Raw genomic sequence first — 26,253 nt, forward strand, 5'->3', positions numbered from 1 at the left:
AGTGCAAAAGAAAGTGGAGGAGAGGAAGGAAGAAAGCACTTCTTTGTATTCACAGAAGGCACCCAGGACATGTTCCTGTTAACTCCCTGTGTTGGGATAGTTCTTAGTGGGGAGAAGAGTACTGTTATAAGTCTGTTCTGTCTGCTACCATTTATTTTGTTTTTGTAGCCTCTGTTATAAAAGTTTATAGTCCTTAGATCTTACCTTCTCTCTCCTGCCTTTTGCCCTCTGACCTGTGTTTCAGCATGAGCCTGGGGAGGATAACTGGGGAGCAGAGTAGGCTAATACCAGCGTAAAGAAGCACATGGGGTAGAACTCTCATGAGTAGTCTTTATGCCCCGTACATCCTCTTTCCTAGCACATTCCCAGCTTGAAGGGAGGAATAAAAACTAGAGTTAGTGTACTGGAAACCACAGACTCACAGCTGGTCTTGCCTTGGTAGGAGTCCATAATGAACAACCTTTATTGGCATTAGGATGTCAGACGTATAATGATCATTTCTTTCTTTTTCTTTTCTTTCTTTCCTTTCTTTCTCTCTCTTTGTTTCCTTTTCTTTTCTTTTCTTTTCTTTTCTTTTCTTTTCTTTTCTTTTCTTTTCTTCTCTCTTCTTTTCTTTTTTTGCCAGTCTTGGGGCTTGAACTCAGGGCCTGGGCACTGTACCACTTGAGCCACAACATCACTTCCAGCTTTTTCTGTTTATGTGGTACTGAGGAATTGAACCTAGGGCTTCATGCATTCTACCACTAAGCCACATTCCCAGCGGAGGATCATTTCTTTAGGTGTGAGTTAGTGGAGAAAGGGTCAAGAGTTATGTCCAAGAAAAGACTATATGATTTTAAACCACTTGAGCAAGAGAATAGCAATCACATCAAGTAGAAGTGGTGGCCTTTTTTAGGTTCATTCTTTTAATGTTCCCTCTCTGCTTTCTCCATAGTCTCTTCTACCAGACCTGTCTTTGTGTTTCTATAGTGTCTTCTTTAACATAGGTTCTTTCTGTTGTAAAATATTTACTCAAGGCAAAGTTGACTTGGATAAAACCTGAAATTTAAGCCAATCCTAAGGTGTGTGGTAGGGGCTGGGGATTTAGCTCAGCGGAAGAGCACCCGCCTGGCAAGCGCAAGGCCCTGAGTTCAGTCCTCAGCTCTGGAAAAAAAAAAAAGCTATAAAAGACCAAAAAAAAAACAAGGCAACTAAGGTGTTTGGTGATCCTGAAAGATACTGGATTGCCCCAGGTATAGGACACCTTGTTTTCTTTGGCAAGAGGCCCTGAAAAAGACAGAGTTTATATCACCTCAGTGCCTTTTCTGCTTGATGGCTTGAAGTTCTATAAGAGGGTCCTCTTGTGCTACTTTTATGAAATTTGTCCCTTCTCAAGCCTCAGTAACTGGGGTATTGACCCATCAGGAGATGATGGCGGGTACCAGAAGCCTGAGTTTATAGGGGTATAAGAAACACCCAAATATGTGATAGGGAAAAGACACTAAGGAACAGACACTTCGCAGAGGATAAGCGCTGAGTCCTAAAGGAAAACAGGTAAAGCAAGAGACCGCATTCACCAGTTCACTTCTCTAGTGTGACTTTGACACAGTTGTGTCTCATTGAGCTCCTATCAGAGAACTAACTCTGTTTTCTGTATACTATAGTCCTTTATCCTCTGCTCCTCTAGGACATTAGGAAAGCACCACTTAGATGGGGGAGTGGACTACAGCTCATCCCTAAGGAACTGCAGCAAGTTGAGGAAAAACTGGTTCTCCTTATAGAAGAGGAGCTTAGCTGACTGCAGCCTGGAGGCCATATTGTGTGGGCCACAGGTCTTCAGGGGACAAGCCCAGAGCCATCCTGAGGAAGCAGTACCACCCGGCCTGGTGATCTTGCTGTCAAAAGGCTTCCTGAGCAGATTCTTGGTGCCACTTGGCACTAGCCCTTTTTCCTCTGAGTCAGAGCTCTGTGAAGGGCATGGCTCCAATAAGCTGAGGTATCTAGTGTGTGGGCAGAGCTGGGAGCGTGTAGTGATGACTTCAGATGAGGTTGTTCCTGAGTCGCTGTTCCTGCTCCACGGAGAGCTCTGCATTGGTTCGATATGAATCTCCTGTGGCCAAAGAAAAATAGCTAAGTAACCACCTCTTCCACAGCCCCTCTCCTTCCATGACTTTGGACCGATCTATTCTGCCCAGCTTGTCCTTGCCATCAAGTCAGTCATGGACACAGGTGCCAGTCATTCTTTATAAACAGACCTTGATTAGGAAGAACAGGCTACTGAGTGGGAAGAACTGTGTTGGTTCTGTTCTGTTCCCACCCCAGATTCATTTTGTGTCCTTTGTTCTCTCTCTGCCTGGAGAACTGACCCCACCCAGCACCACCCTGGAGGTCAGAGAGTAGAGAGAGAAGAGAGGGCAGCCATTTCTTTGCATGTTGTAGTTCTACAGTTCTGGCAGTGATGCTCTGACTATAGGCCCTGGCCAGGTTCACCATAGCTGTGGCTTTTATCTGACTTGAGGATGCCCCTTCTCCCTTCTGGTAGAAGGATCCGCAGAATTGTGTAGTTTTTCTCTTCTTAATCTGCCCTGGAGCCAGGTGCCAATGGCTTATACCTATAAATCCTAGCTAATTTGGGAGGTTGAGATCTGAGGATCATGGTTCAAAGCCAGCCTGGGCAGGAAAGTCTATGAGACTTTTACCACCAATAAAGTACTCAGAAAAGGCTGGAAGTGGTGCTAGGGCCCAAGTGGTAAAACACTAGCCTTGAACAAAAAGAAGCTCAGGGATAGTGCCCAGACTGAAAAAGAAAAAACAACAACAACAAAATCTGCCCTGGATCACCTACTCCTCACTCTCTCCTATTTATTACCAGCCATTTTTTGCAAACAAGTGAGGCTATGAAGGTAGCTCCATAGTAGACTGCTTGCCTTGTATGTGCAGAACTCTGGCTTCAACCCCTAGCACTGCAGAAGGAAAGGAAAAGAAAAAGAATAAATAATCTCCTTGTTCCCTTGACTGAAATTTATCAGTGTCCTAGAAGTTCACAAGAAAAATTCCAGAACTACCATAATTCTCCCTGGAGAGCACTTTGGTAGGTTGGATGTTCATAGCCCTGTTTTACAGAAGAACAAGAGAGGACAGTTGGGATTTCCTTACTGTCCTCAGTAAAAGTTTTGGAATCCATTGAAGCTGTCTGAAGCCAAATTCAGTGCTCTTTCTCCAGCTTCTCCCTTCTTTGTCTTCTGCACCTCTTCCTCTGTGAAACCTTTTCTGGTCCCTGTGTTGTTCTCTGTCTTTGTTTGCTCCACATTTAGTTCATTTTTATTTGGGTTACTCCTTTGATTGTGGTTATCTGTATGTCTGTACATTGTACTCAATACTGAGCTCATGTATCTTAAGAGTGCCTGGCACAGTGTTCACATGGTAATAGGCCTTAATACATGCTGACTGCAGGCTAAATTGTCCCCACTTCACACCACAAATTCAAGAATGGCTGTCCTATTCACAAAGAAGATGAAGTAGAGCAGCAACTTCCCTTGATTCCCTTGTTGCTTCTTTTTCCTCTAAGTGTTTCTGTTCTCTTTGTCCTAGTCTTGGAAGCAGTGATTACAGCTGGAGGTAGGAATACAGATGGTGGGAATTCCTACAGTCGCAGGCAAAGTCATAAGAAAGGAGGAAAAGAAATGGATTGGGAAAGAAAGTCATGACAAGGCTTGAAGTGACAGGAAGATTGGAAACTTAAGTTTAAAGTCAAATAGCCTTAAAGGGTAAATAGGTGATCAGAAGTAGTTATTGGGTGAGTTGCTGATGGTCTGACCAATTCTAGAAGTTTACCTGTGAAGATGCCAAAAGAAATTCACCTCTGTCCCATCCCTAGCGATCTATCCATTCACTCTTGGGTGTGTTTAACATCTTCCTGTGCCCTGAACCCACACAGTAGTCTCACAGTGGCCCTTGAATTACCTGTGTGGCAGTTGTGCAGCCAGATCCGCTGCCCGTCATATTTGCAGCGGCAGCGCATCATGTTGTTGGAGAAATCTGACTCTGCTACCTCGTTTGTGGGGTTCACAACCACCTGGAGTGAGACGGGGGATGGTAAAAGAGAAAGTTGATGTGTAAGATCCCTTCAGTCACCCCAGGAAGTAGGTATTTATATCTCCATTTTACAGAGGGAAACAGAACTATGCAATATCTATTGAATTGGGACTCACACCCAGGCCCTTGGGATCCCTGCTGGAATATTCTTCCCCCATCCTGTGTTTTCTCACAGCAAAACTTGGAGTGACAGAACTATGATAGGGGACTGTAAGGGGAAATGCCTTAATTTGGACTTGAAAAAGACAAGGCTCCAGTGGCTAGTCCCTGGGCCTCCTTACCTGGAAAATGTAGTTCCCTGGCCTTACATCTGTGATATCCACCCACTGGCAGTCAATATCATGCCGGTAGGTATCCCAGCAGCCCACAGTCACTCCCTGCTCCCCAAAGTTGGCACATGCATAGCGCCGCTGCATTCCTGCAAGGAAAGGCACACCATTACTGAGGAGCCAAGTGGACCCAGACACTGTTAGGAGTTTCATGTACTTTAGCATATAATCCTCACTCCAGCCCTTGTCAGCTCAGTGGAGTTCACAGATTTGAGGCTATAGTTTCAGTTAGATGACTTGCTGAGAACCCAAAGTGTTGAACCTAGTATCATAACAATGTCTGTGACAAAAAGACAATTTCTCTAGATGTGCTAGTTAAAATTTAAAAACAAAATCCTTGCTGGCCTAAGAAATGAAGCTGAGAGATTCTTACCCTACTGAACTAAATTGTCCATCTGTCCAACCCTCTGAAGATCCAGTGTATATACACCAGGTCATTCCTAAGAAATCCCTGGCCTCACCCTAGTAGACAGCAAATATTATCCAAGATAGAAACTGGTTAGCCTTCTAAAATGTGGTGCAAAGTATGTTGGGAATTTAGAGGGAATGGAGACCATTGAAGTGATCTTTTTGGATTCCCTTAAATATTGGAGTCTGGATGTCTAGAGCTTTTAAACAGGGCCTGTTGTCCATGGCATAGAGGAATACAGTGCGAAGGGTGTCATAGGATGCACTGATAAGAAACTGTGTACCTGTGGGACAGTTTGTGTCTTCTAGACAGAAGCTGGCCTTGTGTCCCTCGGCCACCTTGGAGCCATTGAGTGTGAGCAGGTCATAGTGGGTGAAGACCTCGATGCTGTGGTAGTGCCTGCCGAAGAAGCAGAGCTGTCAGGTCTATGGTAACAGAGGGTCTGCTCTGGAGGAGTTGTTGGGGAAGAGTGAGGGACTAGGCCCCATCATTACCCAGGGAGGAAAGTTATAATAGTAGGGCAGTGCCCTTTTCCCTTCCAGACCTGAGATTAGTGTGGCCCACAGCCTACTCCATTGGCTGGCAGCAAGACACAACTGTCCCCATCACCTAGTCATAACCTGAGTAGGAGAGGTAAAAACTGCCCTAATCACCTCGGGGTAGCTGGTGCCTGGCTACAGGCCCTAGGCAGAGGGGGGAGGAAGGACCACTGGCCTAAGGAACAGCTGGGACCAAATTGCTACCACATTTTCCCATTCAGTATAATGACAACTCTTCATGCTACAGGAAAAGATGCTCATTATCTCAGGCAAGCCATTGCCCAAAGTCACTGCCCATTCCTCTCAACTTTCCCTACCCTTGGCTATGTCCTGAAGGAAGAAAAAAAAAAAAAACAGAAACTTCTTTTCCCTTCAATTTTGCCTTTGTCACAGGCTTTGTGTGTCTCTCCAGCCTGATAGGAAAGAATGCTCATTGTCTCCTTTCTAGCACCAGTTGTTTCTGCCATTCTTTGGGGGCCTTGCTTTGTGCTACTGCAGGATCCAGCAAGCTTTGTCTGCAGTGCCAGAATCCTATTTTGGGTCTCCAGGTTTCTGGGATTCCCCAATTCTGAAGACAAAGAGAGAGCCCAAACATACAAAGATTATATTAGGCCATGTTCACAGCACCAGCTGCTGCAGCTGGCTTCTCTCTGGGACTTAATTGTGGGAAGCAGGTCCTGTGAATACCATTCGCCTAGGTACATCCAAGGAAGATAAGGGATGAAAAGGGTAGGTGGATGCTACAAGGATCCTTTGTAAACACCCCTTCCTCTTTACAGGGGTGTATGGGAAGGAAGACATGCAGAGTGCACAGTGCTCCCTGGGAAGTGTGTCTGAGGTCCTTGAGCTCTGCTGTTTGTCTCTTTGTCCCAAAAGTTCTAGGACCAAGGCTCTGGCGGGTACTAACCTGTGACACTGGTGCCAAATCCAGCCATGGCGTCCAATCTTGGGGCGGAAGTCTGCCCGCCCCAGGTTGTAGATCTGTGAGGAGAAGCGCAACAGACGCCTGTGTCCGTAGGGCCAGTCCATGTGGTCAGCGGACTTGGAGAGGCAGTTCTCCTCATGAGCACAGTATAGCAGGCTGAGCGGGCGGTCCTCCAGGTAGGCTGTCTCTTGCACCAGCTGGGCATTCATGACTAGGTCGGGAGCACCTGGAGCAGAAAACAGAGTGAGAGGAAAAGGTAGAAAAGCAGCGGTCTTGCTCCTCAGCCCAGCCCAGGCTTTCCTCCACACTAAGCTCTCTGATGGGATCCCAGAAAAGGCAGTTGAGTCACGTGTGTTCTAGTAACTGATGAAAGGAAGAATCCATCACTTAAAGATAGGAGATAGCTCAAGGGTCATGGTTAAGCTCATCACCTCTGGAGCCAGGCCACCAGAGTTCATGCTTGTGTCTTGTGTGGGACTACACCATTTGCCAGCTTGTGACTGCTTGGCTTTTTTGGGTGTTGTTTTTATTATCTGCAAGCTGGAGATAAGATTACAGGCAGGAATATGATAATATATGTACTGCATGTAGATCATTGTCTGCCCCACAATAAATAGGCAATGGATATAAACTACCATTTCTTTTGTAAAATGCTTTTCAGTGTTTAAACTGCCTTTACATAGCTTAGTGCATACATAAAATACTCTTGAAACAATTTTCTGCTGATACAGAACTTCATTACTTTAGCCAATTCCCTGTCTTTGCTTCAGTGTCCAGGGTCAGCCAGAAAGGAGGGTTGGAGGAGTGTGTTTCCCAGGATGCCTGTTCCTGAGTTCACCTGTCTGGTCTATGCTAGGGTTCCCTGGTCTGTGCTCCCTCCAGGTCCTGGTGTAGCCTGACTGCCACCTAAGGTATTCCCCGTGCTTCTCTCTGAGGCCATGCTGGGCATGTCTGGTAGTTTTCTGTATGTAAAAAATCCAATCTGCTGCTGCCTGGATCTCATAAAGCAGCTCAGCCTCTGCCCTCTACTCTTGCAGGGACCCTTAATCTTTGATACCACATGTCTGTACCATTGTTGTCCCTGTGTCAGTACAGAAATACGGAGATTTGGAGCTGTTGCCATGTAACCTCAGTAGACAAAAGGGGCCCCTTCTCAGTCCTTGTCTGTGACAAAACACAAGGCCATAGTATAGGTATTTGGACAGTAACCCTTTATGTGGAAGGATGCAGAGTGTGCTTCAGCATGCTGAGGCCTTGGTGCTGGGGAGCCGCTCTGATGCGTCACCACTCTGCAGAGGAGGGTGCGATGGGTGGGTCTGCTGCTCTGCCCTGCAGGCATTGCACTGAGAGGAAGTCTAGAGCTCCCTGATGAGTTCAGGATGGTTTGGACTGAAGTGTGTCAGGGAAGAAGGTCAAATGGTTACTAGGGCTGGAGCCAGCCTGCCACCTCTGAACTACATATAGTCATTTTGGCCTAGGCCATGTTGGGTGGTGTCAACAGATGCTGCTGTCCTTCGAGTCTGGCTCTGTGGGAAAAGCCTCGCCACAAACTGGTCTTGTTCTCAGCTCTTCTGGGTAAATCTCAGAACTCAGGAAGAGAACTTCCGCACAGGCCTTCAGCCCCAATGTGCCTCACATTTATAGATCCCATACAATGGCTCTCAAGCTATTTTTCTTACAAACAATAACATTTTGTGTACACATACACATAGTTCCAAGAAAGAAACACTATCCTTACTAAGTGTCATGCATTCATATTTTCCATTACTTTCCTTAAAAAATAAAAACTTGCAGTCCTAAACCCCAAGTTGAAAAACCCCCGTGTATCTCCTGTCTCATATCATTTTCTCAGTTTTCATTCGCCCAGTTACTCCAGAGGGGCAGGCCAGGCTTTGCATCCTGATATAACAGAGCTGGTGCTTCCACTCCCAACCCCACCTGCGCCTGTCCACGCCCATGATCCCCTCCTGTAACTCACTGTTCATGCAGGCTACTCCAGCTGAGAACCGCCCGGTGCCGTGGGAACAGTGCACAGGCCCGTGCCTCGGACACTGCTGCAGGGCCAGCTCTGTGCCTGAGCAGCGCACCCCGCTCATCACCACTTCTCTGGCCTCCGGCGTCCCCTGCCAGTACCAGGTGTCCTAAGAAGACAGCCAGCGTCTCCCAGTCAGAGCCAGAGAGCCATCTCTGAGGTACAACTGAGTTTTAGGCCACACTACCCAAAACCTTCACTAATGAGAACCCTCCGCCCCCTGGGGTAGTCCATCATCGCCCATCATCACACTGGACCCCTGTAGGAGTAGGAATTTCTTCCATGTATGGAGGCAAAACTTCACTCCCTATGGCTTCCACCTGATGCTGTTCCTATCCCTATCTTGGAGTCCTCCTAGAGGAGAATGAGTCTGTGCCTGCCTCCCCACACAGATGCTGTTCTGGTTACCCCAGTTGCTACTCACACAGGAGATACACGTATCTGGGGCTGGGAAGGTGGCTCAGTGGTCTAGAGCACTTGCCTTGCATGCTTGAGGCCCTGGGTTTGATTCCCTAGCACCACATAAGCAAAAAGAAAAAAAAAGCCGAAGTGGCACTGTGGCTCAAGTGGTAGAGCGTTAGCCTTGAGCTGAAGAGCTGAGGGACAGCGCCCAGGCCCAGAGTTCAAGCCCCATGACCAGATTACCCCCCCCCCCCAAAAAAAAAAGAAAGAATCTGCTTATTTTCCCCAAACTGTCATTAGCTTTACCAGCCCAGCATGTTTTCTTAGCTGGACCGCTATTGTAGCCTATATGCAAGTTACGTTTAACACCAAATGTTTTCCAGGTAGCAAAGTAAGAAAGCTTCTAAAAATCTGGGGTGCAGGTAGTAAGTCATCTTATTATCTTTTTCTTGAACTTTGAACTTTGCACACACTCCCTTGAAAGAGACACTGCAGCCTCTCTCCCAAATTTCCTCAATAGACAATGAGCTTTCTCTGGCCACAGAGCTTGTGTGGACTGTTTTACTACTCTCCGACCTCATTTGGCTGACTTCTCACCTTCTAAAAATACAACTATGTATCTGGTTGTGTGAACACGTTACTAATAAGAGCTACCTTCCCTCAGATGTGGCTCCTCCAGTCAGCATGTCAGCTCATGGTTTCATTCTAAATTAATTGCTGAATGAATGAATAAAGGGCCTGAAAGTTCTAGTCCTTTCCATCCAAGAGGCTGAGGTTGTGGAGAAGGAGCAAGACAGTGACCTACCTTGATGGCAAAGTTGGCAAAACCCAGGCCAAGTTGTCGACAGACCACCATGGCTTCGGTGAGCCCCCAGTGGTCGCTGCACACTGCGCCCCAACGTTGGATCCCGTTCACCTCCACCTGCACCTCCACCACGCCCTCCTCTGGGTTGCGCCCACCAGCCAAGCGTACCTGCAGTGGGTAGAGGCCTGTGAGGGATATATGGCTATGTCTTCAATTTCTTGTTTCTCCCAGATTGCCATGGGCCTGTTCCGCCCAGGAGAAGGAGAGCACAGGACTGTGAGTCTGGAGACATGCCAGGTCAGCTGAGTATGGCTGTAGACCAGATATTAACCCTCCCCAGGCTTGTTTCCTCTACAAAGTGAGGACAGGTTTCTAGATGGTCACTATCATCCCTGCCCACTGGAGGAATCTGACCGTGGCTTCTTCCCTGAAAGTTGCCTTCCTCCTACCTAAAATCCCACCATGAATGACACTCAAACCTGGGCATCTCTAATGCCCTCCCTGGTGCTGGCAGCCTGTGACTCTGGCCTTAGGCACCTTCTTCCTCAGCTTCAGTGAGGACCCAGGGGTGTGTGGGTAATTGTGTGCCTAGCCATGTGTCCCTCTATCTCTAGGGCTGCAGATGAGACAAGTGACAGAGAGAAGACTTCCAGGCTGGCTCCAAAGGTGAGTGGATTGCCCAGGTGGGATTACTGGCCCTATGTTTCCTGAGTTCCCTCCCCCTGGCTCAAGGAGGTGTCCTAGGGGTGTCCCTGTGACTCCTGGACTCCTAGCTGGAGAGATACTCAAGCCTGCACTCACCTGGTTCTGGAAGCCCATGTCAGGGATATTGCACCTGACAGAAGCATCATTTGCATGCTGACAGCCGGTCTGGGACCCTTCCAGGGTGAGGCAGTCACTGAGGCCCTGCTCATAGCCCCTGCAGCGCACCTCACTCAAGTGGATGGGCCCTAGTCCTAGGGGGGATGAGAACAGGCTGTGTGAGTTGCCACCTCTGTAGGCCACACTGTGCTTTCTCTCCCCAGAAGGGGAGACCCTTCTGAGCCCTGGCACCCCAAAGCCTCCAAGAGAGGAGACAAGACAGTGGCACATCTAGGTTCTCTGGATCTACCCTGAGCCTCCGGGCTCACCTTGACCCAGCTGGGCCCCAAAGAGGGCCTCCCGCGCAGAGCCAAAGCCAAGCTGACGACACACCACGCTGGCAGAGATGAGGTTCCATCCGTGGTCACAGACGGTGCCCCACTGGCGGTTCATGAGCACTTCCACGCGGCCCTCACCCACCTGGGCCCCAGCACGCAGGCGCACCTTCAGTTCCTGCTGGGGGAGGAGAAAAACAGCTTCACAAAGGGCAGCCAAAGGGCTTGAGCGCACTGCGACTCCAGGGCAGGGCCTTCAAGCTCCATAGTCTGAGCTGAAGCCAGGAAGGCATGCGTTCAGATCCTGCCTAGGACTTCGTGTAAGTATCACCTTGAACAAGCTGGTTTTCTCTACCTCTACTTCAGTGACTAGTCTGGGTGAAATGCCTCATAGGACTCACCTACTTTTGTAACAAAGAACCTGGCTCATCATCAATACCTTTAGCCTCAATGGGCTTCAGCTATGATTTAATTACTGTTTATATGGTTTCCTTGTATTCATGGCAAGTAATGTCTGCTTTCCATTTATAGTAGGGTTATAAATGATCCCTTTTAAATTAATTCCAAGGTACGCCATTCTGTAAATTGGTCCCCCCCTCCCTGTCTGGGTTCTCTCTTCCCCCCCCCCCCCCCCCGCATTGGGCAGCAAGGTCTTGTTGAAAGTACAGGATGGGTACAGGACATCTTGGGGCTCACCTCTGTTTGGGACTCTTTGCGATGGGACTTGGCCTTCAGTGAGCGGAAATAGGGCCCTGCTACACAGCTGACTACAGCATGCATGCCACCTGGACAAGCTGGGCGTAGCTTTCCCCGTCCTGGAGCCACCTGTACCTGGCAGTTGGCCAGGTGGGGCTCTGTCCCCAGACAGTTGACCCGGTGGATCCAGAAGGAGTTCTTACTGGCCAGGCCACTGAGCCTGGAAGACAAGGGAGACTGAAGGTGAAGACTAAAGGAGGCCAAGGGAGACAGGAAGGAGGAAGGGCAAGAAACTCTTCATGCCATACCTCTTCACCTCCTCCTACCTTTCGGGGACTACTACTTACCTAGACTTTGGATCCTTCATCTTCAAATTCCAGACTTTCCTATGGCAGAAGCAAGCAAATGGGGTAGGGGGTGGGCATGGGTGCAGGAATTTCACCCCCCTGCCATTCATGATCTCCTGCATTGCTCTTTCATGTATACTAGACTTCACAGTCTGCAGACTTGTTTGCTGATCCTATGTCATTGCTAAGTTTCACAGCAGCCTTATAGGGTGACCAAGTCATAAATAATCATGACACCTATTTACTGAGGAGGCAAGCAAAGTCCATGGGCTTGATCTATAGTGGGATCTCTACTGTTTGGGGCCACCCAGGGACAAGCACTCAGATCTGCTCTCTACCCAGCCCAGATGACGGCTGTCTTCAGAGGGTGCTCTGAGAGAATTGCCCTGGAGAAAGGTCCTCTAGAGACAGGTGGAGAGGCAAGTTGAGGGCCTTGCTGGGATGGGGGGGTGGGGAGGCAGGGGGAGGACCTGCCACCTAGAGACACCCAGGCTGTAATCAGGGCTGCCTTCCTCATGGGTGGTGGGTGAGCCAACAAGGATCAGTGTGCAATTACCAGGCAGTGGGGAGCCAGGGCCCATATCCCCATGACTCCCAAAGTTGGTGTCATGTAGCTGCTTAGCACCCCCTTTTCCTGTAAGACCTCAGTCATCTCAGAGACACAGGGTAGAACAACCAGGGATTTGATGCTTCAGTGAAATGTGGTGCACTGATTGGGTTGGGGAAGGGGTTGCTGAAGGAGTGAGAACTTCAGAGTTCTCACTGATACAGTGCCAGTGGACTTGGGACTGGGCTTGGGACTTACTGGGCTGATGTAATCTGCTCTGACAGTTCTGCCACGTTTCTGACAGAATATTTTTTAGGTCTCCTCTTTCCAAACTGGCCCCACCCAGTGCCCTGCTAACACACAAACCCAATCTTAGGGTTGACATCATTCATGGGAAAGTGGATTGTTCCCTAAGGCCACACAGCTAGTTACTGAGGGAGCTGAGCCCAGCAGGCAATTTATCTATATTTTGGATGACACTGTATAGCTCTTCATTAAAATCTATCTTCTTAATCAGAGATGTAGATTTACATTCACCAAATGTTTTCATTTGGTGCAGTAGTCAATTCTGTTTTCTGACCCCTTTTAGGTATTTCTCAGGATTTCGAAGTTGACCCTTCCTCATTCATGTTAACTATTCTGAAGTATCTGTAAAACCCAGAAAGTCCAGGCCCAATCCTCTATGGAGGTGTTTCCTCATCACAGACATGAGCCCTGCCAATCCATCCCCCCAGCTCTTGCTGAACCCTGCAAGATCCCACATTCCCTCCATCTCCTACCCCAGACCATACTCACCCATGACTCCACAATCCCAGCCCCTCCTACCTGTAGTAGTGGCTGTTGACAGGTACTTCTTTAGGGAAGCCCAGCATCCCACACACCACTCTGCTGTTGTTCATGGTCCAGCCCTGGTCACACACTTGTCGCCAGTGGCCCTCATACCGTACCTCCACAGCCCCGTCGGTCACAGGGCTATGCCGCTTGGCACTGGCAAGGATGGGCTTGAGGCGCACCTCCTCCAGACGCCGGCCCTGCAGTGTGCAGAGTCACTGGCTCATACAGGAAGAACCTGGTCAGAGCTCTAAGTTCTCTTCTGGACCTTTTATTGCTTCAGAGCTGGAGGTATCACACAGGGTGAGTGAACAGCCGAACTTGGGTTTGACTAGGCTCTTCACCCCATCTTGTCTATTGAACTAGAGAGAGTACAGTGTGGGGTCTGTGCCCTCCGGAGACCAAGCAGGAGCTCATGAGATTTAGAAGGCGTCTCCTGGGCATGGAGTTTACCCCTGGGGCCCCCTACAGGACCCTGCCACCCTCTCCCTGAGGTGACTCAGGCCAGTGGAGTGGGGGAGGGGGGGGGAACCAGGCCCTGCCCTGCCACTCCTGTTGTTTGGCTTGGGCTGTTTTTAGCTCACGGTTGTTTGTGCTGGGAAGAGGCAGCAATTGTGGCCACATCTTGTGGGTGAAGTGGTCCTCTCACTCCCCACTGCCACTTCCCTTGTGGGGAGCAGTTTCTGTGATTCCCGGCATGCCTAGCCTCTTATCCTCCTTGCCTGCCTGTATCAAGCTAGGGCCCTCTGTCCATGCACCTGCTTCAGGCCAGAACCTTCAGGATGCTACTCAGCCCAGCTCTGCTCTCTCCTTCCTCTTCCAGGCTAATTTCTAGGAAGGTCTATCTTGAACCAACCAAGTCAGGGCCTTAACAACCACCTCACCTGGGGCCCAAGGGCATTGGAGACCTGCTCAGAGAGGTAGCCACGGTGACGCTGGGGGTGACACACCACCCCGACATCTTCGGAGTGGCTACAGTCACTGACACCCCAGCCATTAGATACACACTGGTCCAGGCTGCTCTCAGTACCCACACAGCGCACATTGTCCAGCCAGATGGGTCCTGAGGGGGAGAGGAAGATAAGCTCAAGGATGCACAGAAAGGCAGCTGCAGCTCCATTTCTGGTTGGTACTCTATACTTATCAAGTCTCCTCCAAATGCTGAGTAGAAAATGGTCTCAAACCTCAGAATCTATTTCTGGAAAATGGCATGTAGGTATAGTTATTAGACTTACCCATCCATCCACACACTCACCCACCCATTCATCCATCCATCTATCCACTCATTCACCTACCCACCTACCCACTCACCCATCCATCCATCCATCCATCCATCCATCCATTCATCCATTCATCCATCTGTCCACCTATCCACCCATCTACCCATCTATCCACCCATCCATCCATCCATCCACCCACCCATCCATCCATCCACTCATCCATCCACCCACTCACCCACCCATCCATCAATCCATCTACCCATCCACCCATCCATCTACCCATCCATCCATCCATCCATCCATCCATCCATCTATCCACACTGGCTAAGAACCCACTGTGTGACACCATTGCCACATTCAAAGATTACAATTTAGAGATGGTGATGGAGGTGGCCTCATTACAGAAAGCTGGAGCAGGGACCATCTGCACTTGGGGCACTCAGGATGTGCTCATGGTAGCCATTTGAGATGGACATTAAGCACTGGTGAACATTTTGAAGCTTTTGTTGGAGCCCCAGTGAGCCAACCCCTGAGAGAAGCCTTCTATCATCTCCTTGACATCCTGAGGGGCAGCACCATCACTCACCCTCCCCTTGGCCATATTTGGCACTGTGGGCCCAGGTCAAGGCAGACTCAAAGCCCAATTGGCGACAGGCCACGTTGGCTTCCTGGAGAGCGAAGTCATCGTCACATACGGTGCCCCACTGGCCCTGGTGTAGCACCTCCAGGCGACCCTCCTCTGGCCTGTTCCCTGGGCCCACCAGCCTGAGCTTCTTGTTACCCAGTGACTGTGGCCTGCTGGGAGAGGCCTGGCCTAGCAGCAGCAGTAGGAACAAGGAGATGGTGACTGGTGAGGATGATGTCATGGTGACTCCAAGGGCCTGAGGAAGGAGTAAATAATGATTACCATGTTCAATCACTACCACACGCCCCCTCAGCAATGTGCTGGAGAGTGAGAGTGTCTTCAAGTGGAATCCTCCTAGGGTAGCCTCCAGTGGTTCCCCTGAGGACAAAAACTCATTGAAGAGTTACTGCCCTCTCCCATTTTTTGAAGCTCCCAGGAACCCAAGCAAAGGTGTAAAATGCCACCTTCCCCATGATTGCTGGTGGCAGGAAGGGTTATTACAGAGTCAAGATCTCTTCCATTCATTTGTTGTGTAGCTTGGCTAAGTCTCTTTAATCTACTAGGCACTAATTCTTTATTTCCAAGGTGAGGAGGTTGAGCCAAATATATAATATGCCATTGTCCCAGGGCCATCTATCAGTGTGCTCTGTGCAGCAGAAACTTTTGGAGGACTTGCTTTGATCCAGTAGTAGGCCAGATGCTGGGACACAGAAATAAGACATCAGCCTGGTGTGGTGTCTCACACAAGACAATTGTAGCTGGCTTACAATCCCACCTACTCAAATGAAGAGACCAGGATGATCAAGGTTCAAGGCCAAGCTAGGGAAAAAGGTTCTGAGATCTCGTCTAAACCAATAAAAAGCTGGGTGTGGTGGTTCACATCTATCATCCCAGCTATTCCGGAGGTATAATAAGATTGTAGTTCAAACCAGACTGGGCAAAACAAGGAACCCCTAACCAACCCCCAACTAAAGCAAAAAGTGGTCAGAGAGATGGCTTAAGCGACAGAGGGTCTGTCTAGTGTGTGAGATCTTGAGGCCAAAGTCCAGTACTGAAAAAAATAAAAGAAAGATAGAAATGGAAACATGAGATGCATTCCTTACCTTCACAACACACAGAGAAGAGGAATCAGGGAAGGCTTTCAAAGAAGGGCCGTGTTGGAGGAGTAAGAATTCTAGGTAGGAAAGGGGGTACTCCAGGCAGAGGGGGCAGGATGGGTAGAGGAGGGAAGTAGGGGAAAGAGGTGAGATTGTTCAGGAGCAGGAGTGCCGTCTCTTACTCCCATACTGCAATGCTGGGGTCTTAGAGGGGAAGGAAGTAGAGAAGGAGGACCCAGATGATTGAGGGGTCTGAGCACCTTGTGGTGGGTTTGCCCTTCACAAATGTGTATGTGAGAGACAGAAGACAGAGGAGGAGAGGGAGACACAGAGATATGGCCTGAGTACAGACTGGGGGAATTGGGCTGCCTGGATCCAGATTCCACTGCTCTTATTAAGGTGATTTGTGATTTAGGACAATTCTGGACCTCACTGTGACCCTCTGTAAACTTATTGTAACAGTAGCACCTGCCATATAGGGTTTTTGTGAAATTTAACCAGTGGATACTTGCTGAGCCCTCAGAAGAGCAGGCCTTGCATAGCATGATGTTCCTTCTCTGCACTTTGCTCCATTCCCTTCACATCCCCTTAAATCTTTACATTATTGTCATTCAGCACTGGTGGTACCACTATCAGCAGAGCACTCTCCATTGCTTCCCATGTCCCTTTCCCATCTTCACACCTGAGCCATACCAAAGTCACTTGGCCATTAGGACCCAGTGGTCACATGGGTCCTGTGTGGCCAAGAGATGATCTTTCTTCCCCCCATTCCCTGGAGTCCGGATGCTCCTAACTCTCCCACAAATGGAGTTGAGTTTTCTTATGAATTCCCCCTCTATGTAGAATGAGGGCTGGCTCTAGAGGATGATGTGCTCCGAAGGGCCCCAGGGAAGGCTAAGCAGGTCTGCTTTGGCTTGTGGTTGAAGTCCCACAGCATGGAGGAGGCCTTATTAGAGGCTGTGGACAGTTCCAGGCCACGAGGGCAAGGGCCAGGGGTGGGCTTCTGCTAAAGGACTCTGGGCACTAGGGCAAGACAGCTCCTTCTAGGTAGTCTGCTAGGAGGAACCAAGGCAACAGCAAGGGCCAAGAATCAGACATGGGGACAATCCCTGTCTCAGCACTCCCACCTCCTATAGTTTTTGTTCACACTCAACTTTGTCTTCTCACCTTGGCTCTCATTGCTACTTCTACCTGGAGTGCCCTTTCTGTGTATCTTAGACTGTTCAACTCCTACACATTCTTCAATACCCAGCTCAAATACTACTACCACCTCCAGGAAGCTTTCTCAAGCCCCTGTCTTCCTGGTACTTGGAGCATTTCCTTCCTGACTCCATACATCCGTTGCCCAAGCACAGGACTAGGCTGCAAATTAGCCCTCCATGGCTGGTCTTTCTCCTATGTGAGGGAGAAGGGGATGGGATGGGAAGGAGAAGAGAGGGGAAGGAGATGTGAAGGGGGAGATGGAATGAGAAACGAAAAGAGGGGAAGAAAAGAGAAGGAAATCATAATTTTAAAATGCATTTACAATAGCTCTTGAATGCTCATCTCCACTTTACACAGGAGATCAGGCTTAGAGAAGCAAAGGGACCTTGCCTAGCCAGGATTCCAGCAGGCTGTCTGGAAGAGGCCCAGCTCTCAAAACCTCAAGTGGTGGATGTTGGGAGAGGAGGGAGAGGAGGGAAGGGAAGAGGGAATGAAATTGTACCCTGTTGGTGGTTGATTTATGACCCAGGCCATGGCTTGAGGGCCATGGTGTGGGTGCCAGCACTGAGTGCTACTAAGTGACAGATTCAAGACCCTGACAGCTCCAGGCAGAGAGGCACCTGCTCCAGGTGCAGCCAGGGGACACTGGCTCGTGCCCTGCCCTGGCCCAGTAGGAAGGGCTGGAGGAGGGCAAGGACAGGAGAAAGCACCAGGACTTGTACTGTCCTGGGGACACCAGTTTGGGGATCACTCATAATCCCTTCTCTGTAACAACCTGGGGTGAGGTTTCTGCCTTGGGTCCTGTCCCTTCCCCAGGATTGCCAACTGAGGGCCTGGAACATTGCCAGCTGAGTTCCACCTATGGGGAAGGGAAGCTTGGATCCTCTGTCTCTTCCCTCCAGGCCCCCACCCTCTCTCTCACTCTCCAGCATAGTCAATGCTGGGCTGGTTAGCTAGGAAGCCCAGCTCAGTCCCCCAGGTCACAGAAGTGACATCTGAGGCTACCTCCCCTCCTGCCCTGGGTCCCCCCTGGTTGATAAATGATTACACGTGGTATGATCACAGGCTCCACACTCAGGCACCCTGGGGCCAGTGTGCACCACCCATGCAGGCCTTGGGCCAAGCCCCCTAGTTGATCACTGGTCCATATAAGAGCAGGTTGTAAGCCACTCCAGGGTCCAGGGTGACTGTCCATGGGATCCCTTCCTCCATCTCTTCCATCCCCCAGCTTTCAGGGACTCCCAGAGGCCTGCAGACCCAAGAGAGGCAGAAAGATGGGCAGAAGTCAGAAGGCAAGAATCAGACCCAGGGCTAGAGGCCCAGCTGGGCGCGGAGGGGAGCTCACCAGCTGGATCGCAGACATCAGGGCAGGGTCCGGCGCCGTGGTGGAGCAGCGCTAACCGGCTTCCCGAGCCACCCTGGGGGCCTTTTATCCGCTAGTTGCCGGCCCCCAACCTGGGCCCGTGGAGGAAGCTACAGGCCCCGCCCTGGGCGCGCCAAGTGCGGGCGCCCCGCCCCGCCGGCCCTGCGCCAGGCGCGCGCTACCCGGGACTGGAGTCAGCCAGCCAGGCCGGGAAGTCCCGGGGCTCCAGGCTCCGCACGGAGCCCCCCGGGCAGCCTTTCCCCTGGGACCGGGTGAGCGCACGCCTTCCTCCTTTGCCAGAAAGGAGTCACATTCAGTTCCTCCCCGTGGGAGTACTTTGATGTCCTGGGTCCAGACCTCAGGAGCTCCTGGCTGCAGGACAACGCAGGCAGCCTTGGGGGAGGGGGAATCTCTACTTGGATGCCTTTGAGCTGAGGTGCTGCGGCTCTGCTCCCTGGTATGGCCCCGGAAGCTATTGTATGCTACTTAGGGCAAGTGGGAAGTGGTGGTCTGTCTGTGCAGTGGTCACCGAGGCCTAGGAGACAACGACGACGACTTTCCTGCCAAGTCATAAAGAGAAGAGAGAGCAACTGGAACCTTTCACAGAGTGGGCTGAGGCGACCCTGGGCCCTGGCAGGCTCATGGGGGAGGTGTGAGTAGAGAATGGGATTTGGGGAGGGGTGAAAGAATAGAAAGAATATCAAAATGGCTGAGAAGGGAATCCCCGCAGGAGTGCCCAGGCGCTCCAACCCTAGCCCTGCCTCCTCCCCACCGCTCCCCTCCCAGTTTCTTTCCACCCCTGGGTGTCAGCAGGATCCTCTTTATGAAATGGGCAGAGGATTCCAGCTTTTCCTTCCTAGGTACCCAGCGCAGCCCAGTTCTGTTCCCCCTTGCCCAAGCACCCTTGCAAAGGCGCATTCATTCAGCAAACCATTGATTTTCTCCTATGTGCTAGACAGGAGGCTGGAGTGTTATGCACTGGCTGGGGTGGGGGAGGGGGGTCTTCCCTGTCTGGTGGAGGGGGCAGATGTGCAAACAAGGCCTGTCACAAGGCAGCTTTGTGATAAGACACCCCACCCCACCCCCGTGGCAAGATGGATCTTTATGATCCCCGGATGAAGACTAGGACACACTGGGCCCAGTGACCTGCTGTCCACCCCTGGACGCTCATGTCTGTGATGTCCCCCCAGTGGCCCTGCCCCACCCCATACTGGGCCCAAAACATTCCCTGTGATGAATCAACAGGAAAGAATGTGCCCAGCTTCGGGTCAGTAGCAGCAGACTCAGCCCAGCTCCTCCCCCAGGGACAATGAGGCAGCTGTGGACCTGGGTGCTAGGTGTGCCTGAGCCCCTCCCCATGCCCAGACACCTCTCATGCTGAGCCAGAAGCAACACAGAGGGTTCTGCCTGCTGCCAATCACCCATGGGGCCTGGCTGCCCAGAGCTAAAAATACCCTGGAGCTCAGGGGCTGGCACCCTCAGAGCCCAGTGAATGAATGGAAGTTGCCCGGAAGTCCTTAGCTTGCAAGGCTGGGCAGAGGCCCAGGCTGGCAAGCAGTGGATGGGGGACCTCCAGGAGACTTGCTATGAGTCCATCCTTTGAGAAGTGAGGGACTTGGGCTCAGGCCTAGCCCCAGGACTTACTGGTGGTAGGATTTTTCTCAGGTGTCATTTCTTCACCCCATGATGTCATGGGGGTTGGATGGTACAATTCAACTAGTTGGATTTAGATGCTCTGATCTGGCTGACATACCACTTCCTCCATTACAGATCTAGTACTCATAACCCTCTACCAAACTCTGTACATGCAGGTCTGTGGCGACCTCATCTCTGAGGGCCCTTTGATGTAATTTACCCCTCAAACCAGACTCTATTACAGGCCCTGACACATAGCAAGTTTCAGTAAGTGTTTAGGGACTAAACAAATGCACTCCTGGGAGACATAGACAACCCAGTTCTGTACTCGGGATTCAGCATATCAAGCTTCTGGGTACCATCTTATTCAATCCTTTCAAAGCCCCACAAATGGTACTTTTATCGCTTTGAAAGTAACATAGGGATGGGACAGATGATAAAGAAGAGCACAGAGGAGTTAGATGCCATGGCCAAAGTCACACAGCTATTACTTTACAGAATGTAGTGAACCAGAACATGGAAAGGAAGTCAGGAGCTATGCAGGCACACAGGAAGGAAGCCAGGCACTGGAGGCTTCATGGGAGAAGTGCCTGATGCCTGGGAGGATGGGTCCAGCTCCCTGAGTAGGGTGGTGGAAATGTGGGGTGGCCAGGAACAAACTTACCAGTGCTTTGGAGCTGTGGTGCGGTGCACATACAGGTTCCAGCCCCCTTTGAGGATTATTCTTCCATGAAAGCTCCTTGCATGAAAGCTTTTGAAGTACAGGGTGCTGGAAAGAGTCACAAAGCTGAACCAGACACCATCTCTGTCCTCAAAGAGCTCACTGTCTAGTGGGAGGGATGGTTTAAAGACACACACAAACTGTGATATCAGGAGGCATGATCAATGAGGAGAACAATTCATTTTGGCAAGATAGATGTTGTTTAACCAGGCTTGTATCCAGACAGGATGGGAGTCTGGTGGATTGGCAGAGACAGTGGGTGTGTGCCATCAGCAAGGAAGACCTACCAAGGAAGTGAGTCTAGTCCAAGAGATGGCTCCCGGGGAAAAAGGAGGGACAGGAACTTGGGAGTAGAGCAAAGGTGGCTAAATAGAACTTTTGTGATATGTAATGTTAGCAACTCTCTCCACCCCCACCCCCTCCCCTCTCCCCCTCCCCTCCCCTGCCCCTGACCAACTTCCCTGGTTCTCTGTGAAGCTTCCGAGAAATCGCCATTACGCAGTAAGGTGTGAAATTGGCTAGCTTCATTCCAACATTTGCAGGGCCTGGGGTTAAAAGTCAAAGGAGGTCTCATGCCACATATACAGCTAAGAATTTAAGACTCATAAATCAGACTCATTGCTAAATAAAAGATGTCAACCTTGTACCTTGACAAAAATACACACTTGGAATAGCCTAGAGGATCTGATTGGACTCAAAAGTTCTCCATTCCTTGGAGTTCTTGTAATGGAACATGTTACTGTGGAAGTTTCTCCCTTGGCCTTGACCTCCATGTGGCCCACCTCTTCTCTCTCCCACCTTCTGTTCCATCAGTGCAGAACTCTGTGCACAAAGTTCTGTGGTGTCCCATCCCCCTGGGGCACATGGAGGTACAGACAGGTCCCAGGGGAAAGAGATGGAGGCAGGCTCAGGGGTCTTGGGCAAAGGAACTCCTGGAACTTGGGTTTGGGGATGGGGTGGAGAGTTCTGCAGGGCATTTTCCCTTAGCCATGTAAAGAGGGGCCATGGTAATGCCCTCTGTGGCATGGAGAACCAGAACAAGGGACTCTGTGCCCAGGTCTAAGGGCAACCGGAGAGTTAGATTGTGTGTAGAGCTGGTAGATGTGGCATGAAAGGGGGATGTGGTTAAGAGGCAGGCCCTGGGGAAGGGCAGAAGAATAAACTCATTTGATCTCTTAGGTCCAATTTGGAGCTTTAGGGCTGAAAGAGGGGAGGGGACACTTCATGGGAAAGATGATTGAGGTCTTGATATGGGCTTACATCAATGATATTGATGGGCAGAGAGGGTAGGAGAGAGACCTGCAGAGAGGACAGAAATCCAGGAAGGGGACAGGAGCAGCCTATGCTAACAGAGCTGTGGGCCACCAGCTCCAGAGCCAGGTGGGAAGCCGGTGCAGCCCAGAGCTTCCTGAGGCTAATTAGGTGAGTGGAGATTGGATTGTCTGACCTGGATCTTGAGCTCTGTCTGGAGCTGGGATTTAACTCCTCACAGGTAAACCTTTGGGGGGTGGACAGGAGACTGGTAAGAGGGTTAGGGTGAAGTTAAGAAAGGATTACACTAAATTCCAGGTTTCTGAAGGCTGGGAATAGGACTCAGAGCCCCACCCCCACCCCACTTCCGCCCACCCCCCACATCCGGGATTCCCAGCACAAATGCCCGTGAGTTCTCACAGATGTTTGGAGTTCGCTTTTGATTTGCTACCAACAGCTTCATGCTCATCTGTTCCCCAGAGCTGTTTCCTTGTCCCTTGGGAAGACACATGCTCTCACTTCATTACTCCGCCCCCTCCCCTCCATTTCTCTTGATTAACTCCTCTCCTTAAAGAGGCTGCTTTGCCATCTTTAGCACTGTCACCGCTCCTTCCCTGCCATTGCCCCTCTTCCCTCTGCCAACCCCTTCCCATCTCCCTTCCCTACAAGCCACACACCCTCTTTGAACTCCCTTCTAACCAGCTTCATTTGTGATCTGTACCCTCCTCACCCGCAAACCCCTGATTGTCTCAGCAGCTAAATACAGGCACAACACAGTGCTTAGCTTCTGTTCAAGTAAATTAAAGTCATAAATTGGCAGGGGGGGGGCGGGTAGTCTGAATGAAGACAGTGCTCCTGCCTGGAACCCCCTGGGGCCCCTTCAGAGCCGCACACTCTGAACTGACCTTCTCACCTGCCAGTAATTGAACCTCTTTTTTCCTCAAACAGCACAAGTTAAATTAAAAGGCATTTCTTATCCCTTGATGTTTTCCTGAGTCTTTTTACAGCAACAGACATAGTGATCGCATTGCCTCTTCCCATCTCTCGTGGCAGATGAGGTTACCAGGCTTTAGTGGGCTAGCCTGGGAACTGTAATACCTTCATGGTGTTTCCCATGGCCCAGAGTCTTGCTTCTTCTTGGCTTCTGAGGGAAACTCATTGATTGGAGACAGAGCCAAATGGAACACCCAAGTGTGTTAGGAGCCACTCCTGGCCTTGGACCAACTATTTGTGAATTACCTCTAGAATCGATTGAGGTATCTTGTGGGAAATATGAGTTCAGGAAGCAAGCTATTGATTAAAGAGAGCTACACCTAATCTCAAACACAGACACTTGCAGCTTAACCTTCTCTTGCATTGGAGTTTGTTGATGCAGATGTTTGTAAGCATTTTACGGTGTGTGTGTGTATGTGTGTGTGTGTGTATGTGTGTGTGTGTGTGTGTGTGTGTGTGCACGCGCGCGCGCACGCGCATACATATATGCATGCCCATCCTGGGGTTTGAAGATCTGAACTCTGTACCTGAGTGCTGTTCCTTAACTTTTTTGCTCAAGGTTAGCGCTCTACCACTTGAGCCACAGTTCTACTTCTGGCTTTTTGAAGATAAGAGTCTCATGGACTTTCCTGCCTGGCTGACTTTGAACCATGGTCCTTAGATCTCTGCCTCCTAAGTAGCTAGGATTATAGGCATGAGCCACTGGCACCTGACTCATTTTACAGATTCTTACAGAATTAGTCTTTATCTTCCCAGTTAATATTAAAAGTTGTTTATGGTTGGGACTGACAGATTCCAAAGGGTTCATTTTCATGTAACCAGGCTATATTCAACTTCCAGAAACCAGGAGGGGGCAGCAAGGAGCTATCACAGGGGAAATTTCCCTGATCTGGCTTAAGGGGGGGTTTGGGGGTGAGAACCTACCAGAAAAGAAGTCAAATGAGTTGCTGGATCAAGCAAGAATGGAGCCAAGACACCCTCTAGAGAGCTAAAATGGAGCCACTGGCATTAAAGAGTAATCCAAGACCACCCCAGGCATCAGGTCAGAAGGTGAAGGGGGGGGGGGTGAGTCTGATGGGTCCATTCAGACAATACCAGAGCTAGATAGAGCTAGAGACACACCTGACAATCTCACATCCTAGTCCATCAGCCATGTGGTGGTGGACCAGCAAAATCAGCATGCCTTGGGATTGTTAGAAATGTCAGTTGCCATTCCCCACCCCAGACTTCTGGGGATGGGGCTCAGCATCTGTGTTCCTCCAGATAATTCTAATGCCTGCTGACATTGGAGAACTTTTCTAGGCCACACTCCTAGAAAACATTTGCACTGACAGAATCTAGAGCCCTATAGATGACCCAGACTTGTGCCATTTAAGGCCCTCTCTGGTATTCTTGGAGGATTCTGTCATATATGATGAGCAGTGTCTTCAGGAATCACAATTTCCATATCTCGGTTTGTCCTAAGTGGATTTCAATCGCTTCATGGTAGGGTGAGTGGACTACATCTGTCTTACTGTTCTACAAACACCTCAGTGTCCCTACGACATCCATAACATGGGGGTGTTGGGATGGGGAGAGAGTCTTCTCATTATTGCCCCTACGAGGCCCTATCTTTGACGATCCAGTAATGAGAGATCAGGTCAACATCTAGGTTTGGAAAAATCTTCCTGCATGACAGGAAATCCAACATCTATCCAATGCCATGAGAATCAATGTCACGGTGACTCTCAGGCTTAAGTCAGAGATCTTTCTGGAGACAAGCTAGTCAACAGATGCCATTGAGGCCACCAGCTCTGGGCAGGCAGAAAAGATGCGAAACCTGTTCCAAATGTCTGTCCTTCCCTTGACATGGGTGATCTTGGTGTTCAAACTCACAGTTATTCTGGGCTGCAACCCAACTTGTTAGTCTACATCATTCCTGATACCTCAGTGACAAAGGAAGAGTTAAATAACTACAGGATTGTTACTTTTCTCATAGAAGGAAACTGCCCAGAAAGGACAAGAAAAGCTTCCTTTCTCAACCACTAGCTGAAAACCACTTTTATTAGGACGGCCTGACCTCTAACGTGTTGACTGAACTATCCAGAAAAAAAAATGTAGATACATGATGTCCCCTTTTAGCACTGAGGGTTAGTAAACAAGGGTGAGAGAAAGGAATTCCACCAACATATCAGCAGAAATGCAGCTTCTGAGGGCAAATAATTTCCTCTCTTCATTACCAATTAATGAGCACAAGCTTCTGCCCACCACACTCTGAATTACTGTCACTGTGGTAAGGCGGCATGACGGGAACCTGGTGCAGTGCCTTATGCCTTTGGCAAGGATTTATACATTCAAGCCAATAGGTGAATGTGCCTCATTCACCATGGGTGTTGTCCTGTACAAAACCTTGGGCATAGATCCATCGTTTTATAAAGAGAGCCCTTTGCTAGGCACTGTGGGGACACAAAGAGGCAAAGACCCAGCTCCCACTCAGTGTAAGTCATCTAACTCATATCATCATGTGAAGAAATGAATCACAGTAGCCAGAGACATCTGTTGGTGTGATCATGCATTTACTTAATTGTTCAACAAATACTATTGAGCTCTATCTATCTATCTGTCTGTCTGTCTATCTATCTATCTATCATCTATCTATCTATCTATCTATCTATCTATCTATCTATCTATCTATCTATCTATCTATATCTATCTATCTATCTAGCTAGCTAGCTAGCTAGCTAGCTAGCTAGCTATCTAGCTATCTAGCTAGCTATCTATCTATCTATCTCTCTCTAGTTTCCCAGACTCCAGGTTGGAGTCACACAAATGATTATGGCCATACTTTCTAGGTTCTGGTCTCTGTTATCTGGATAGTGCTTCCAGCTCCTGCCTCACCCCCAATCAGGTGCTCATCCAGTTGATATCAAGGAGTTTTTGAGGAGTGGTCAGCATATGTCTACAAACAGGCTGGGGCTACAGTTAGGTCATAGGACCATCCATAATCTTCCATCCCCAGCTTTTCATCTTCCCTTCCTCCAGTGATATTCATTGCTTCAGAGGCTTCTTACAAAGCCTTTTCAAGTCTTTAGGA

The 26,253-nt window shown here is 49.7% G+C and overlaps 1 protein-coding gene across 4 annotated transcripts; it reads right to left on the reverse strand.

The window, feature by feature from the left end:
• Window positions 1-1,134: 1,134 nt before the first annotated feature.
• LOC138830139 (lysyl oxidase homolog 4) lies at window positions 1,135-18,652 on the reverse strand. 4 transcript variants are annotated; one of them, XM_070026566.1, is made up of 16 exons: window positions 18,563-18,646; window positions 15,054-15,173; window positions 14,879-14,960; window positions 13,957-14,135; window positions 13,067-13,272; window positions 11,695-11,733; window positions 11,348-11,567; window positions 10,646-10,832; window positions 10,317-10,471; window positions 9,516-9,683; window positions 8,255-8,417; window positions 6,259-6,502; window positions 5,096-5,211; window positions 4,356-4,492; window positions 3,943-4,054; window positions 1,135-2,089 (listed from the first exon to the last, which is right to left on the reverse strand). In XM_070026566.1, the coding sequence occupies exons 1-16, from the start codon at window positions 18,578-18,580 to the stop codon at window positions 2,019-2,021; spliced, it is 2,217 nt and encodes a 738-aa protein (XP_069882667.1). In that variant the 5' UTR covers window positions 18,581-18,646; the 3' UTR covers window positions 1,135-2,018. The 4 variants fall into 4 exon arrangements, with proteins under 4 accessions (XP_069882667.1, XP_069882665.1, XP_069882664.1 ...); XM_070026564.1 differs by having other exon boundaries at window positions 10,646-10,829; window positions 14,879-15,173; window positions 18,563-18,652; XM_070026563.1 differs by having other exon boundaries at window positions 14,879-15,173; window positions 18,563-18,652.
• Window positions 18,653-26,253: the final 7,601 nt, after the last annotated feature.

This window comes from Dipodomys merriami, unplaced genomic scaffold, assembly GCF_024711535.1.
Source record: "Dipodomys merriami isolate MVZ:Mamm:240054 unplaced genomic scaffold, mDipMer1.0.p SCAF_184, whole genome shotgun sequence".
Lineage (NCBI taxonomy): Eukaryota > Metazoa > Chordata > Mammalia > Rodentia > Heteromyidae > Dipodomys > Dipodomys merriami.